The 15,021-nt window shown below is 35.3% G+C and overlaps 1 protein-coding gene across 1 annotated transcript; it reads left to right on the forward strand.

Moving 5' to 3' along the window:
* Positions 1–1,165: 1,165 nt before the first annotated feature.
* Positions 1,166–12,077, forward strand: LOC307007460 (NACHT, LRR and PYD domains-containing protein 3; the record flags this gene model as incomplete). The annotated part of the gene is given in 10 exon segments (XM_079629514.1): positions 1,166–1,424; positions 3,227–3,836; positions 3,838–5,028; positions 5,381–5,554; positions 6,390–6,560; positions 7,590–7,763; positions 9,201–9,374; positions 9,796–9,969; positions 10,600–10,782; positions 11,980–12,077. Coding segments are annotated over 10 exon segments (3,177 nt in total). The 3' UTR covers positions 12,047–12,077.
* Between the last annotated feature and the right edge of the window lie 2,944 nt (positions 12,078–15,021).

Raw genomic sequence — 15,021 nt, forward strand, 5'->3', positions numbered from 1 at the left:
CCGTTTCAGAGGAGGACATATAAACATCTACAAATATTGTCATTATTCAAGGTAAGTTAGTAAATACTTTAAGTTACTGACGACTGTTTAATTTTCATGTTGGAGATTTAAGCATGTTCATGAATTAAGGCGTGTTTGTGTTTGATTACAGTGTTTACAGTGTCATCCACTGAATATAGATCACGTCATTTACAAAACTCATAACTTTCAATACTGTTTTAAAGATTTTTTTTATTGAGTCTTCTAAAAATCTTTTGAGAAGATGTTTTGTGAGCTGAACAATCGGCATGTTGTTAAACATGGAACATTGAACACACTGTATTTCTACAGTATCCCTCTCAGCTTTGGTTTATTTGTTAATGCTATGTCCTCACGGTCTATGACACTAAAGCAATAAAAAACTTACTTTATCTCCTATTCTCTACTCATAAATGCACAGACTGATTCAACATTACAACCTTTATATAATTTTAATGATTCATTTTGATAATGAGAATTTATTATTTTTTTAGCAGTAAGGGTAACCAAACATCAAAACCATAAAATTAAGAACATGCAAGTCAATGTTTTGTAGACATTCATACTCCAGTAAAAATGAAGAAAAAAAGGATAAATAAGGCAATTATTACAGACAACGTACAGATTTCTCTCTCTCTCTCTCTCTCTCTCTCTCTTTCTCTCTCTTTCTCTGTGTGTGTGTGTATCTGGTGTCCGCTGACAGTCGGGATTGGAATCACTAGAATAACTGGATACTGGAAAAATATTTTCCATTGCTCATAATCTTTAGAATGAAGTGGTATCATTCACAATCACTATTGTAATGTTTAGTATTTTCAATGTGACATGTTTCTTTTATTTCTAGTCTGGTCTGAAATGTGAAAGACAAGTCTTCCAAAAAGACTTGGAAAAAATGTGAAACTACTTCTTGAGTCTAATTGGCCCAAAAAAGTCTGACTTAATCATCACCAGCTTTCAGCTGAATCTATCAGAACAAAATAATCTACTAATGTGCAAAGAATCTTAACCTGAAAAACAATCTGAAGATTAGATAATTTATCTAACCACAGAATCATTTCATTAAGCACATTTATTTACACATATTGCAACGATCCCTGCTATAAAAGTGCAACTATTTGAAGTTTTTTTTTTTTAAAGTCCATGAAAGATGGTGAAAACGGTTTTAGAGCTGCTTCAAGATATTCTAGAAGACCTGGAACGAGACAATCTAAAGAAATTTAGGAGTCGCTTAAAACAAGATGGACCCATTGGAGCTGGTAAACTGGAGGATGCTGATGTCACTGATATAGTGGATATAATGATGGAGCGTTTTGGAGCAGAAGAAGCTGTGGAGAAAACACTGAACATCCTAAGGAAGATGAACCAGAATCAGCTGGCTGAAGATTTACAGAACAACTACACTGAAGGTATAAAGGAAAGAATAGAGATGTCCTAGAAATGTAATTAAGAGGCAGCCATACGTTTTTATAAATAAAAAATGAAATTCTTATGTTCAAGGCTTCCTTTATTTGATAAAAATAATTAAAATATTGGGAAAAATTATTACAATTAAAAAAACTGTTTTCTATTTAAAAAATGATGTTTTATATTTGCTGCTCAAGAAACATTTCTGATTATTATCAATCTTGAAAACAGTTCGTGATGCAGTGCCTTTTTCAGGATACTTTAATGAACAAAGTCCTATTCTTTCTCTTTTTCTCCACAGTACAAAATTCATTACAAGAAGCTGAGAAAGTCAGAGGAAAACAAGGTGAATTAACTACACACACGTCATTAAAGTGGGACCAAAAATGATTTTAGCATGTTTGATGTATACTAGGGGTGTAACGGAACACAAACATGACGGTTCGGTACGTATCTCGGTATTGAAGTCACGGTTCAGTACGGGTCTGGTACAGCAGGGGGGAGAAAACTAAACACAAACTTTTTCATTTTTCTTTTCTTTTTTAATTAAAGGCACAAAATGTAGTTTTTCGCCGCTAGAGGTCAGGTATTCAAAACAAAGGCGTAGCTTGATGACGCCGAGATTGAGCGTGGAATCATGGGAGTTGTTGTCTTCACCTCACAGCCGGTGGAAAAGAATCCAATGGGATTCAGGGAGAAATAATATTCATGGATGAGATTATTAACGTTACTGTAGAATGAAGAAGAGCAGGGCTGAGTGATGTGGGAGCGTAACAAGGCCGCTGGAGCGATTGCTAATGAGAGACGAGCACAAGACACGGCTTGAGTGTAGCGGAACTTTTATTATGCCGCAGACGCTGCTTCTGTTTCTTCCGGTCAAGTGTATTTGAGGTAATGCAGCGCTGTTTTATCATTTACATTAGTCTGTTGAAAATGATATTGTTGCACACTGCAGTAAGCTAGATCTATGTTAGAATATCATATTATTAAATGCTGGATGGCTTGTGTTGCTAAATGGCATGCAATTCATTTTAAAACATATTGTATGACATAGAAAATGCTACACTACTGTTACTAAAAATAAAGCTGCATCTATTTTGTCAAGTGGCTAACATAACATAATCAGTGTTTATCTCTGAGGCATGGTAAAAACATGGTATTCGTGGAAAATCAAGAAAACAAGCTATTCAAACAATAAGACTAACAGTGTTGAGCTATATAACAATGATTAGTTTTCTATCTATAAATGTATCCAAACAGTTGTTCCCTTGTCTAATAAAACATATAATATATTAAAGCATATTTGGTGTTTCCATGGTTTCTGCAAAATTGAGGGTAACGCAGGTATGGCGTCAATGATAGGTGATGCAATGACACAGTATGTGTCCCGGTTAAAATTGGATGATTGGATTTAAACATTCTTGGAAACATCTGGGATAATGTAAGTACACAAGTCAACAAAACACTGTTCTTGTGGTTTTTGGATATTTTAATAAAAAAATCGTACATATTGTGCCTTTAAACATTTTTTGTTTTTGTTTTTTTTGTATATGTGTTCAAATAAATTACATTATAATTACAAATTTCTAAAGTATAAAACATCTTTCTTAGCTACTGTATATGGGGAGCCCCTAATTACACATTACTATAATATTAAATGTTACAATTAAAACAAGAGCCCAAATTGTTAAATTCAGTTGCTATTTATTTTTAGATATAATAATCAACACTCAAATTAAAAAAAAAAAATGTAAATTGCACATAAGGCAGGTTTTGCAATGACTTCTATTTGTTTTTATAACAGATGATTTATGGCTGCAGGAATTCTTGACAAGTCACAAAAGGAACATGAAGAAGAAAGTAGAACACATTTTTGAGTGTAAAAAGGAAAATGAAGCACATCTAAAGGATTTTTTCACAGAACTTTTTATTACGGAGGGGGATCTTAAAGAAGTCAATCAAGAACATGAGATTCGGCAGATTGATGACACCATTAAACCCCGTAAATCACAGAACAGTTCAATCAAATGCAATGATGTATTTAGTCTGAACAAAAGTGAAAAGAAAAAGATTGTTCTGACCAAAGGCATCGCTGGCATTGGAAAAACTGTCTTAGTGCACAGGTTCATTCTGGACTGGGCAGAAGAAAAAGCTAATCAGGATATAGACTGTGTTTTCCTGCTTCCATTCCGAAAGATTAACTGCATTAAAGACCGAAAGTTCAGTCTGCATGAGTTTCTACAGAGATTTAATCCTGAACTGAAGGGACTGGAAACAGCAAATATATGTAAGATATATAGTGGTAAGCTTGCGTTTATCTTTGATGGACTGGATGAGAGTCGACTCACTTTGGATTTTGACAGTGAAATTGAAAGCTGTGATGAGGAGCGATCATCTGTAGATGAACTGTTTACAAGTCTGGGTGACATCACGACCAGCAGCAGCCAATCAGATCCCTCCTGAGTATGTGTTATTCACAGAAGTGAAAGGATTCACTGACCAGCAGAAGGAGGAGTATTTCAGAAAGAGAATCAAAGATGAGACTCAGGCCTCCAGAATGATCTCACACATTAAGAAATCTCGTAGTCTCTACATCATGTGTTACATTCCCATGTTCTGTTGGATCATAGCCACTGTTCTTCATGACATACCCATTGGTAAGGATGCAGAGAACATCAACACAACACTCACTGAAATATACATCCACTTCCTGCTGATACAGATGAACATGAAGAGCCAGAAGTGTAAAGGAAAAACAGAAAGAGAACGTACCAACCTCTTAGATTCCAATAAAACAATGATTTTGAAGTTAGCCAAGCTAGCGTTTGAACAGCTGAAGAAAGAAAACTATGTCTTCTATGCTGAAGATCTAAAAGCATGTGGTATTGATATGAGTGAAGACTTTGAATCTACAGGAATGCTCACTGAGATCTTTCAGCAAGAAGCTGGACTTCATGAGATGAAGGTCTTCTGCTTCGTGCATCTGAGTGTTCAAGAGTTCTTCGCTGCAGTGCATGTGTTTCTCTGCTACCTGAACAAGAACATGGACGAGCTGCAGTTTTTCTTTGAAGAAACTCAGGTCTTAAAAAGAGTCAGGTCCAAAATAAAGTTAATTTTCAAAAAAGACAAACAAACCCCAAATTTTCCCTTGCATGCTTTACTAAAGAAGGCTGTTGAGAAAGCAATTCAAAGTCAGAAAGGACATTTAGACCTATTTTTACGGTTTCTGCTGGGCATTTCACTGGAATCAAATCAGAACCTGCTCCGGGGCCTGATCTCACACATGGAAGACAGCAAAGACAGCATCACAGAAACATCCAAACACATTACAGAACAATTACAAAACCAGGATATCTCACCTGAAACTTCAGTTAACCTGTTCTATGGCTTACTGGAGCTCAATGACAATTCATTATATACAGAAATCCAGAGATACTTCAGATCATCTCCAGAAAGAAGTCTCTCGTCTTCCATGTGCTCATTGATGGCTTACGTACTGCTGATGTCAGAGGAGGTGCTGGATGAGCTCGACCTGAAGATGTACAATACATCATTGGGAAGCCTAATGAATCTCCTGCCAGCTGTGAGATGCTGCAGAAAAGCCATGTAAGTAATTTGTTGACTGCTGTTTAGTGAAAATTTTCTCTACTCTGAAACTTTTTTTTGTTTAAGTGCAGTGATTTAAGTTGCAATGTGAAGTATCATGTTTTAACTTATTTTGGAGAGCAAAATCTGTATTTACTACAATGCATTTACTAAACAATAATTTATAGACATATTTAAAAAAGTTATGAAAGATGTTTTCACTTGGCTGTCACATTCGTTACATACATGTCTTTAATATTTAATACTAATGGAAAGCTTGAATGTTCACTGAGAACAAGACATAACCTATCACTGTCAAACAAACACTGTTCCAACAAGATAAACGTCTTGGTCAAATATCCTGTTTTTTCAGACTCTCCTCATGTGCACTTGATGACACCTGCTGTGAAACTGTGGCTTTGGCCCTGCAGATACCAAACTCACCCCTGATAGAGCTGGACATGAGTGACAATGAGCTGGAGGATTCAGGAGTGAAGCTGCTCTCTGATGGACTGAAGAGCCCAAACTGTCAGCTGAAGACACTGAGGTTTGATATTTTATGTGTTTTTTTTATGTTGATTTGACACAACATATGCACATATTATAATATTACTGCATCAATAACAAAATTATTGCACCTCACACGACAAGATCACAAACAGAAATACATAGAAAACACTAACAACCTATTTAAATACATACAGATTCCATCACACATCAGGGCTGGTGTAATGGGGTCTGGGATGGAATATAAGGTTATTTCTGATTGGTGATAAACATAAATAAACATTATAGATCCATAAATTCAACCAAATTGTGGTAACATTTTTATTAGACCAGTGGTTCTCAACACCAGTCCTCGGGACCCACTGCTCTGCACATTTTGTATGTCTCTCATATCTGACACACTCAGTTCAGTTCATGGAGTCTCTTCTAACGAGCTGATGATGTGATTCATGTGTGTTTAATAAGGGAGACATACAAATTGTGCAGAGCAGTGGGTCCCGAGGACTGGAGTTGAGAACCACTGTATTAGACTATAAGTACCCTTGTGTTCAACTCCCAGCCTAACAAATTATATATTTAGAAACCAAGTAAAAACAAGAGCCCAAGAGGAAATGATGTACAGTTACGGTATGTTTGTCAGGCAAAAAATATAATGTGATTAATAAAAGAACTACAGAATATGAGAAATCCACTGCCAGATTTTCTTCTGTTAACTGTCTTTAAAGCGTGAAATGTGGCTGGTTAGTATATAGTTAAATAAAAGAGTACCTGTAAGGTCTATCATATTATTGTTCTCAACTTAAGATTAAGCTGTGAATTAATTTAAATAAAAATGGATGTGTAATTATTATCCTGTTTTTAATTATGCTGTTCAGGTTGGCAAATTGTAAACTCACTGATCAGTGCTGTGAAATCAGTCTGGCATCAGTTTTGCAATCATCAAACTCCCATCTGATTGAGCTGGACATGAGTGGCAATGAGCTGCAGGATTCAGGAGTGAAGCTGCTCTCTGATGGACTGAAGAGCTGTCAGCTGAAGAAACTGAGGTTTGAGATTCAATAATTCATTCAGTAGTCAAATCCATGAAGTGTCTGCTAGTAGATCTAAGGTAAACTTAGTTGCTTTCAATGAGTGCTGTGCAGTGATATATTTTTTTTGTTATGCTGGTTGAAAGTCTCTTCACATCCTGATCGCAATTACGTTAAGTGGTCTAAATGTATTTATACATTTATTTATACAGTGTGTCCTCGCTCTCGGACACACTGTTGAGTGCTCTTGCTGTGTTAGCTTTGCTTTTGTCCCGCCTCATAAACACACACACACCAGAGGAAATTAATCTGCAGCAGTTAGATGGTACAGGTCATTGTTGCATATTTCACTGTAAGTTATTTTCCATACCCCGGAAATTTATATTTCTGGACAAACAAGTTAGCTGATTGTGTTAGTTGAAAGTTAATTTTTCAAGCTGATTTAAATATTTATCATTAGGGTTGTGAATATTTGGGTAAACAGCGAATCAATTCGATTCATTATTCATAGGTTTTTGATTTGATTCAAGAACGATTTTTGCAAATTCAGAACAATTCGATTCGAAACTATTCACATTAAAATTTAATGCGATTTGATGAATTAAATTCTACATTTTTATATGCATTCGTAGGATTATTGAAATGCTTTCCCCAATGTGTCTTAGTCGGGGTGCGAATTACACAGCGGCCTTCACAGGTTCAGCGAGTGGGGGCAAAAAAAAAGTTTGTTCATTGTTAATGTTAGTTCATGTTAGTTCTTAATGATGCTAAATAACTTTATTTTAATAGCCTATACAAATTGCCATTTGTAGAAATTTACACAAGACAAATAAAAAAAAAAATACTTTGAAATTACTTTTCAAAGTAATGTTAGTTCATGTTAACAATTGTGTAGGATAGTGTTAATGGCTACACAACCTTATTAAATTGATCCAGGTACATTAAACATACTGTATGTTGCTCTCCCATGGAGAGACTGCCCTAGAATATCATGCACTTTCCCAAATAAGGATGTGTAATTATTCGGTTTTCTTTTATTCTATTCAGTTTGACAGACTGTTATCTCACTGGTCAGTGCTGTGAATTTGTGGCATCACTTCTACAATCATCAAACTCCCATCTGATAGAGCTGAACATGAGTGGAAATGAGTTGCATGATTCAGGAGTGAAGCTGCTCTTTGACGGACAGAAGAGTCCAAACTGTCAGCTGAAGATACTGAGGTTTGAGATTAATTTATTCGTTATGCTGATGCATTATATAATTTATGACTATATATATTTCATGTTTAGTAGATTATTTTTTCTTTCTTTTATCTATTTAGTTGTGGCTGAGATACAATGAGAATTTTTAATTGCAATAGATAATCGACAGGAAACTAAGTGAAAGAGGGGGGGGGGGGGGATCGGAAAAGGTCCTAAGAACTCAGGTTGCCCTAAGCTCAACCTGAGTTTTGCTATGTTTAGTAGATTCTATGGATTCACATTAGACGGCTCGACCAGGAGTTACTAAATTTGGCCGATCTCGCACACAAATCACAATTTGATGAGATAAAACCATATAAAGTTACCACCGACTTGCATGTAAACAGTATACAGATTAGGCTTTTGCACCACGTTCTGCTTTGTAACTTAAAACATTAGTAAACCATAGTAAATTATACATCTTTATTTAGAGTAGTTTGTCTTGATTCAAACTAGCCAACACACATCATAAAATAATGTATAGAGACAACATCCTGTGTGGATTAAGCTATAGGATTTCCGAGATCTGACTGCGCCACAATCCTGATGCACTGTTTTCTAAAGTAATTTTAAAGTTCAACCAATGGAAACTGGATCTCGATTAATGTGGGTTTGGACTATGTGTTGAGACCAATCGGACAATCAGTTTTAAAGCTAGGGCACGCTTGTATTGGATCGATCGCTCAGATTGCCAGGTCATGATTAGCTGTGCACCATAGAATAGGAGCGCACAGCTGAAACAGTGCTTGAAGATAAACCAAAACTAAACCAAACTTTATTTTATTTTATGACCTGTATTAGATACTTTCTAATAGCCATCATGCCAAGCATGAATAACCAAATAAATCAATAAATTGCATAACTTTTTTCTGGGGTTTTCTCAACAATGTTAACATAAGAACCTCCAAACATGATCAAGATCTATTTTCTTCAAAATTTTAAAGGTTTTCTTTCTATGAAATGAGACCATGTACTTAATGATACCTTTTTTTTTTACTAAAGTTACTAAAAGTAAGCCATTACTTTTAAGTATGCCACTTGAAATCATTAAAAATGCTTTTAGGGTGTAAGGGGTATAAAGTGACAGCCAACAGATATCTTACATATCACTTGTATAAAGCCTGAACAATTAGTATTGGTATCAGCCAATCATGATGACAAGAAATCGGTAGTCGCTATCGGCTACTTCATTTACTCAGAAACTACAACACAAACTTACTCAAACATGACTATTTCCTTCAGGAGATACACATCTATTTACGTGTGATCCTCCGTATCTGGTAAATGGCTGTACAGATCAACTGGTGATCAGAACCATATTCTCCATATTCTATTTATGAAATCAGAGAGATTCCACTTTTGTCAGTATATATTAAATGGAAGAGTAATTATTTATTGTTTTATTATTCTGTTCAGATTGGCAGGCTGTGGACTCACTGATCAGTGCTGTAAATATGTGGCATCAGTTCTACAATCATCAAACTCCTGTCTGATAGAACTGGACATGAGGGACAATGGCCTGCAGGATTCAGGAGTAAAGCTGCTCTCTGATGGACTGAAGAGCCAAAACTGTCAGCTGAAGAAACTGAGGTTTGCGATTCATTCAATCAGTATATTGAATCATTATAAATTGACTATATATTTAATTTAATAGGCTCTTTAATGCATGCATTTTGATATTCATGTATAAGAGTCATCTTCTCTAAAAGGAAAGAAGAATATTGTTGTGCAAAAACAATTTGTTGAGTGTCAACAGCTTAGTTTATGGCGCCGTTGATGCAGCATTTTATTTACTCAGAACCTAAAACCAAAACTTGAAAACGGCTATTTCCTTCAGGAGATACACATTTATTTGCTTATGATCATCAGTATCTGGTAGATGGCTATATAGATCAACTGGTGATCAGAACCATATTCTCCTTTCAGCAGAACTTATATTTATAAAATGAGAGAGATTCCACCTTTACCAGTATGTGTTAATATGGAAGTGTAATTCAATTATTCTGTTCAGATTGGCAGGCTGTAAACTCACTGATCAGAGCTGTGGATATATGTCATCAGTTCTACAATCTTCAAACTCCTGTCTGAAAGAGCTGGATATGTGTGTCAATAACCTGTTTGATTCAGGAGTGAAACTGCTCTCTGATGGACTGATGGACCCAAACTGTCAGCTGGAGATACTGGGGTTTGAGATTCAAATGTGTTTATGTTTGTTGATTTGATATACATTAGGTATGATTACAGAAACCAACACATTATTGAATTTAATTATCTTATTATTTAGTTTTGAAAATAAAGATATAATCAACATACTGTTTTTTAATATTACTCCAGTTGCAATTGTGTTAAACATCACATGGCAAGACTAAAAATGAATTGGAATAGAAAACATCAATTAAATATTTAAATAAGACAAATTGAGGAACCAAATTGTTTTATTACTAATCTATAACTTACATTAAATGCAATTTAAAACTAGTTAAATATTTGATTACCTCAGTCAGGTCAAAAGATTTAACAAGCTTTTGTTGTGAGTTGGTTTCACAGACAGGGATTAGATAAAGCCAGGATTAGGCCTTAGTTAAATTAGGACATTTAAGTAGCTTTTTGAAACGTGCCATAGAAAAAAAACTTACTTGTGTGGATCTTAAGACAAATCAGTGGCACTGACATATTTTAAGATATGTCAGTGCAAGTTACTTCCAGTTAAAACATCTCAAACATGCATTTTAGTTTGGGATTAGTTTTAAGCCTTGTCTGTGAAACTGGGCACTAATGTAACAGATATCTTCATTGTTTCTGTGTGTCTGTGTAGATTATCTAACTGTGAGGTCACAGATGAAGGCTGCTGTTCACTGGCTTCAGCTCTGCGTTCAAACCCCTCACACCTGAGAGAGCTGGATCTTAGCGACAATCGCACGGGAGAATCAGGAAACATTCTTCTCAGTGAAATATTCTTCAAGATATCTTTTGTGTTTGGCAGAAGAATATCATACAGGTTTGATTATATTTAGGTGAATATTTTAACATTTGGCTAAACTATCTACTAATTTAACAAAGTCATTAGTCAGGTTTTAGTTGGCTGAAAGATTAGTGGATTGTTTATTTGATTAAATAAATGTACTATTTGGTTTGGTAAGAAGTTCAGATATAGCCATGCTGCTTGTGCTTGGACTGATGGTTTGTCATATTTACTCTCTAGGTAGCTACATGTGACCTGTACAGGTTTTACATGGCACTTTTGAGTTTTCTTTATAGCGTTTAAAACCAAAAACACTCATAAAAGGGATCATTCTGATGAGCTAACACACGTTTGGGGGTCTTTCACTCAGGGTTTTTTCATCTGTCTGCACTATTTCTTATAAACAAGCATTAGTCAGGTGTCTTTGAGTGTTGTGATGCCCTGAAAGGGAAATATGTATAATTAATTATAACAAATTATTATAATTAATTATAAATATTTGTATTAGTTTTAGAATTGACTGTTGCAGAATTAATAGTACAATTATTTAATCAGTTCGTCCAACAAACAAGCGGCATAATCAATTATCAATTTTCGGAAATAAATTATCTTCCTAACCAAGAAAGAATAACCTTTTCCTACTGTATAAAGTACTAACAGGATAATAGCATATAGCTAGATCAAGATGTTTGAGTGACTTTGTATTTGTGAGCTGCAAAACACAGAGACAATAAAGCGTGGATACGGTGCATCCGGAAAGTATTCACAGCGCTTCACTTTTGCCACATTTTGTTATGTTACAGCCTTATTCCAAAATGGATTAAATTAATTATTTTCCTCAAAATTCTACAAACAATAGCCCATAATGACAATGTGAAAGGAGTTTGTTTGAAATCTTTGCAAATTTATTAAAAATAAAAAATGAAAAAATCACATGTACATAAGTATTCCCAGCCTTTGCCATAACAAACCAAGCCATGAAGTCCCAGGAATTGTCTGTAGACCTCCGACACAGGACTGTGTGTGTGTGTGTGTGTGTGTGTGTGTGTGTGTGTGTGTGTGTGTGTGTGTGTGTGTGTGTGTGTGTGTGTGTGTGTGTGTGTGTGTGTGTGTGTGTGTGTGTGTGTGTGTGTGTGTGTGTGTGTGTGTGTGTGTGTGTGTGTGTGTGTTTTGCAGTGGGGAGCATGGGAGAGATTCTGTTGATTTGTGATGTTAAATGTTGTTTCTTCTTAGGTTAACACCTCTGTGGTCTCACACACTGGATAAAAAACACAGCAAACACTCGTCTCATTCTGTCTGAGGAGAACATAGTTCACACACTCTTCACGGGGATCAGTTCTATCATCATTTTCCAGAGAGATTGGATGAGGATCGTCAGATTCTGAGTAGGCCGATTGGAATCACAGGTTGGCTGAAATATCACTTGCATATAAAACAATCAGCTGGAAGAAAACAAATAAACTTTAAATTTGGATTTAACTATAATTTTCTTTCTTTTTTCCACTCTGGTTATTGTCTCTTTTTTTTTTTTTTTTTTTTTTTTTTTTTGTAGTAGTTATTCATAGATGTTGCAATATTTTATTCAGATTTAGGTACACACAATCTAAAGTCTGTAAGATTCTGACAATATTACTAATGAAAGTGATGGAAAAATATGTGAATTGGCTAAACAAACATAACATTTGTCATCTAAAAATGATCTTGATAGAAATCTAATAATCCAGTTTTGATATGTAATCTTAATGTAATTAGTATGATCTATTCTGTAGCATTAATATCAGTGGGCAATGCTCTCTTATTTCCAGGGGACTAATAAAGTATCTGAACCGGACCATTTGGCAGGTAAAGGTTCAGATGGTAGTATGTTTAATTAAGAGATCATTTGAGGATACAATATTGTGTTAGAATAAAAGCTAATAGTCCTTGTTTTGGGCTGGGTATATTTCATTCACAATCACAAACTCATATCCACACAGACTGCGTTTAATGACCTGAACAGGGATATAATTGGAAGCAAGGGCAAAATTGTCAATCACACATTGGGGGGGACAGCTGTGGGGCTTTTTGTGTGGGCGCATGCACACATTTTTTTAATCAAAATAAAATAAAAGTCAGAGTCCGATTGTTTGTAATTGTATAACAGAACAAGGAATTTTATTACATCGGATCGTCAAACCAACGTATATAATTTATGTAGATATTCCCACCAAATTATTTTGTGATAAAAAATGTATATAATTGTTTCATATTTTTAAAACAGTTCAATAAGTAGAGCTATATCTTTGTTTTAAATGCACAATTACGACAGCCTTAAATAATCCACTGGTCTAGAGATTATCCCAATACTTTAAAAAAAATCACATTTTCTAAAAATCTAAACATCTTTTTCCCTTCATAATTCTCATAAGAATGGCCACAGAAAGTGTATCAATTGCATGTGTTTGTAAGTCCTGTCAGTTGAACAGGGCGCGCTTGACAGGGCATATATAAGAACGAGCAGAGAGAGAGAGAGAGATAGAGAGAGCACTCACCCGAGCGCTGTCTGGTCTCTCTCTCTCCCTCGCGCATATTAATCAAAATCAATTCATACAAGAGTTAGGAGCGCGAAATCTGTAAGTAAGGCCAATCGAATGGATTTGGGAAATGGACCGGCCGGGATTTTATATTTTTAGAGCTGGAAATAAATACGTATTTGCAATCACATAAAGAAAAAAAATCACATACAGTATGATCAAATATTGGGGGGGGGGGGGAAATTGTCCTTCTTTGAATATTGGGGGGGACGTGTCCCCCTGTCCCCCTATAGAATTACGCCTATGATTGGAAGTGAATCAGTGTCAAGTGTCTGCATTCGTTGTGGGTTTTTGTTCCTCATCAAGATTATATAGTCTACTCTATATGTTAATTTTTTGCTTTTCTTTCAAGGATGAAAAACTTTAGAAATGCATTTATATCCGGTGTCATTCTTGATCTAGAAGAACAGCATTTCTTTGAAATAGGAACATTTTAAATATCTTTACTGTCACTTTTGATCAATTGAATGCATCCTTGATAAATAAATGTATTCTCTCTTTTGAATTTCTTTTGAAAGGCAGTCATTTTTATTCTATGTAATATACATCAGTTTTTAAGTATAGCATGCTGTTTAATGAAATGAGCTCTTTCAGCATTGAGTGGCTTTGAAACAATGCCGTCTTTAACTATTTTGTCTCAAAGGCAAGAACTCTATAAATAGATCTATGTTGTACTGTAAGTACATCATCCATTATAATAAATACAAATAATATAGTGAAATTACAGGCACAAGCACAGCACCAGACACACTGTAAATCAGTCATGATCCAGAGTCGCAGCACAGCAGAACTTTATTAATCCCCATGGGGCAATTAGTTTAAACTGTCATGGTTCTTCACATATAACACCTAACACATACATTAAAATATCGAAACTACACCAAATACATCAAATAAAAAGTTTACAAGAACACACTGAATTGCATGGTCTCCCTTATGAAATCAAGCTCTTAAAGGGGTGGTATAATGCCCTTTTCACAAGATGTCAAATAAGTTTCAGCTCAAAATACCACACAGATATTTTTATATATCATGTTAAAATTGTCACTTTTTGAGGGTGACCAAAAACACACCATTTTGTGTCTGGCCCTTTAAATGGAAATGAGCTGCTGCTCCCGACACAGGAGAGACTCAAGAAGAAGTGACGACATGTAGAAGCAACAGGACATTCCTGAAGTATTATATATTATTATAATATTAATTATTATTACTTAGTATCATTACTTTGTTACATTACACCACTGCATCCAGATAAAATGAGAGAATCCTGTTACCAGAGCTGTCTTAACAGGACACCACAGGATGGCTCCTATGTTTGAACTGCTGCAAGTTATCTTGAACAGAGATGAACACAGTGGACATGAAGCACAAGACAGAACAGAGAGCTAATGTTAAATACAAATAATGTTTCCCCATTGAGAGAGATGAGCCAAATGAGAGACACCCCAAGGGCTCATGGGTAGTCCACCTGTTTTAATGCAAGGCAAGCAAGGGCCAGAGCTTATAAAAGCTTGGTTGAGGTATATGAATTAAGATATTTTTGGATAATTAGATGTCTTACAGTCAAATATTGTGACTGTGTTTGTAGACACTGTACTAATGACAGTGTTTTTAGTGCTAACACATCCATGCACTCCTGTCTTCCTTTAGTGTGTCTAAATATGGATGCAGAAAGATGGAAATCTACCATATGTTTACATAG

This window comes from Phoxinus phoxinus (genome assembly GCF_949152265.1).
Source record: "Phoxinus phoxinus genome assembly, chromosome: 11".
Taxonomy (NCBI): domain Eukaryota; kingdom Metazoa; phylum Chordata; class Actinopteri; order Cypriniformes; family Leuciscidae; genus Phoxinus; species Phoxinus phoxinus.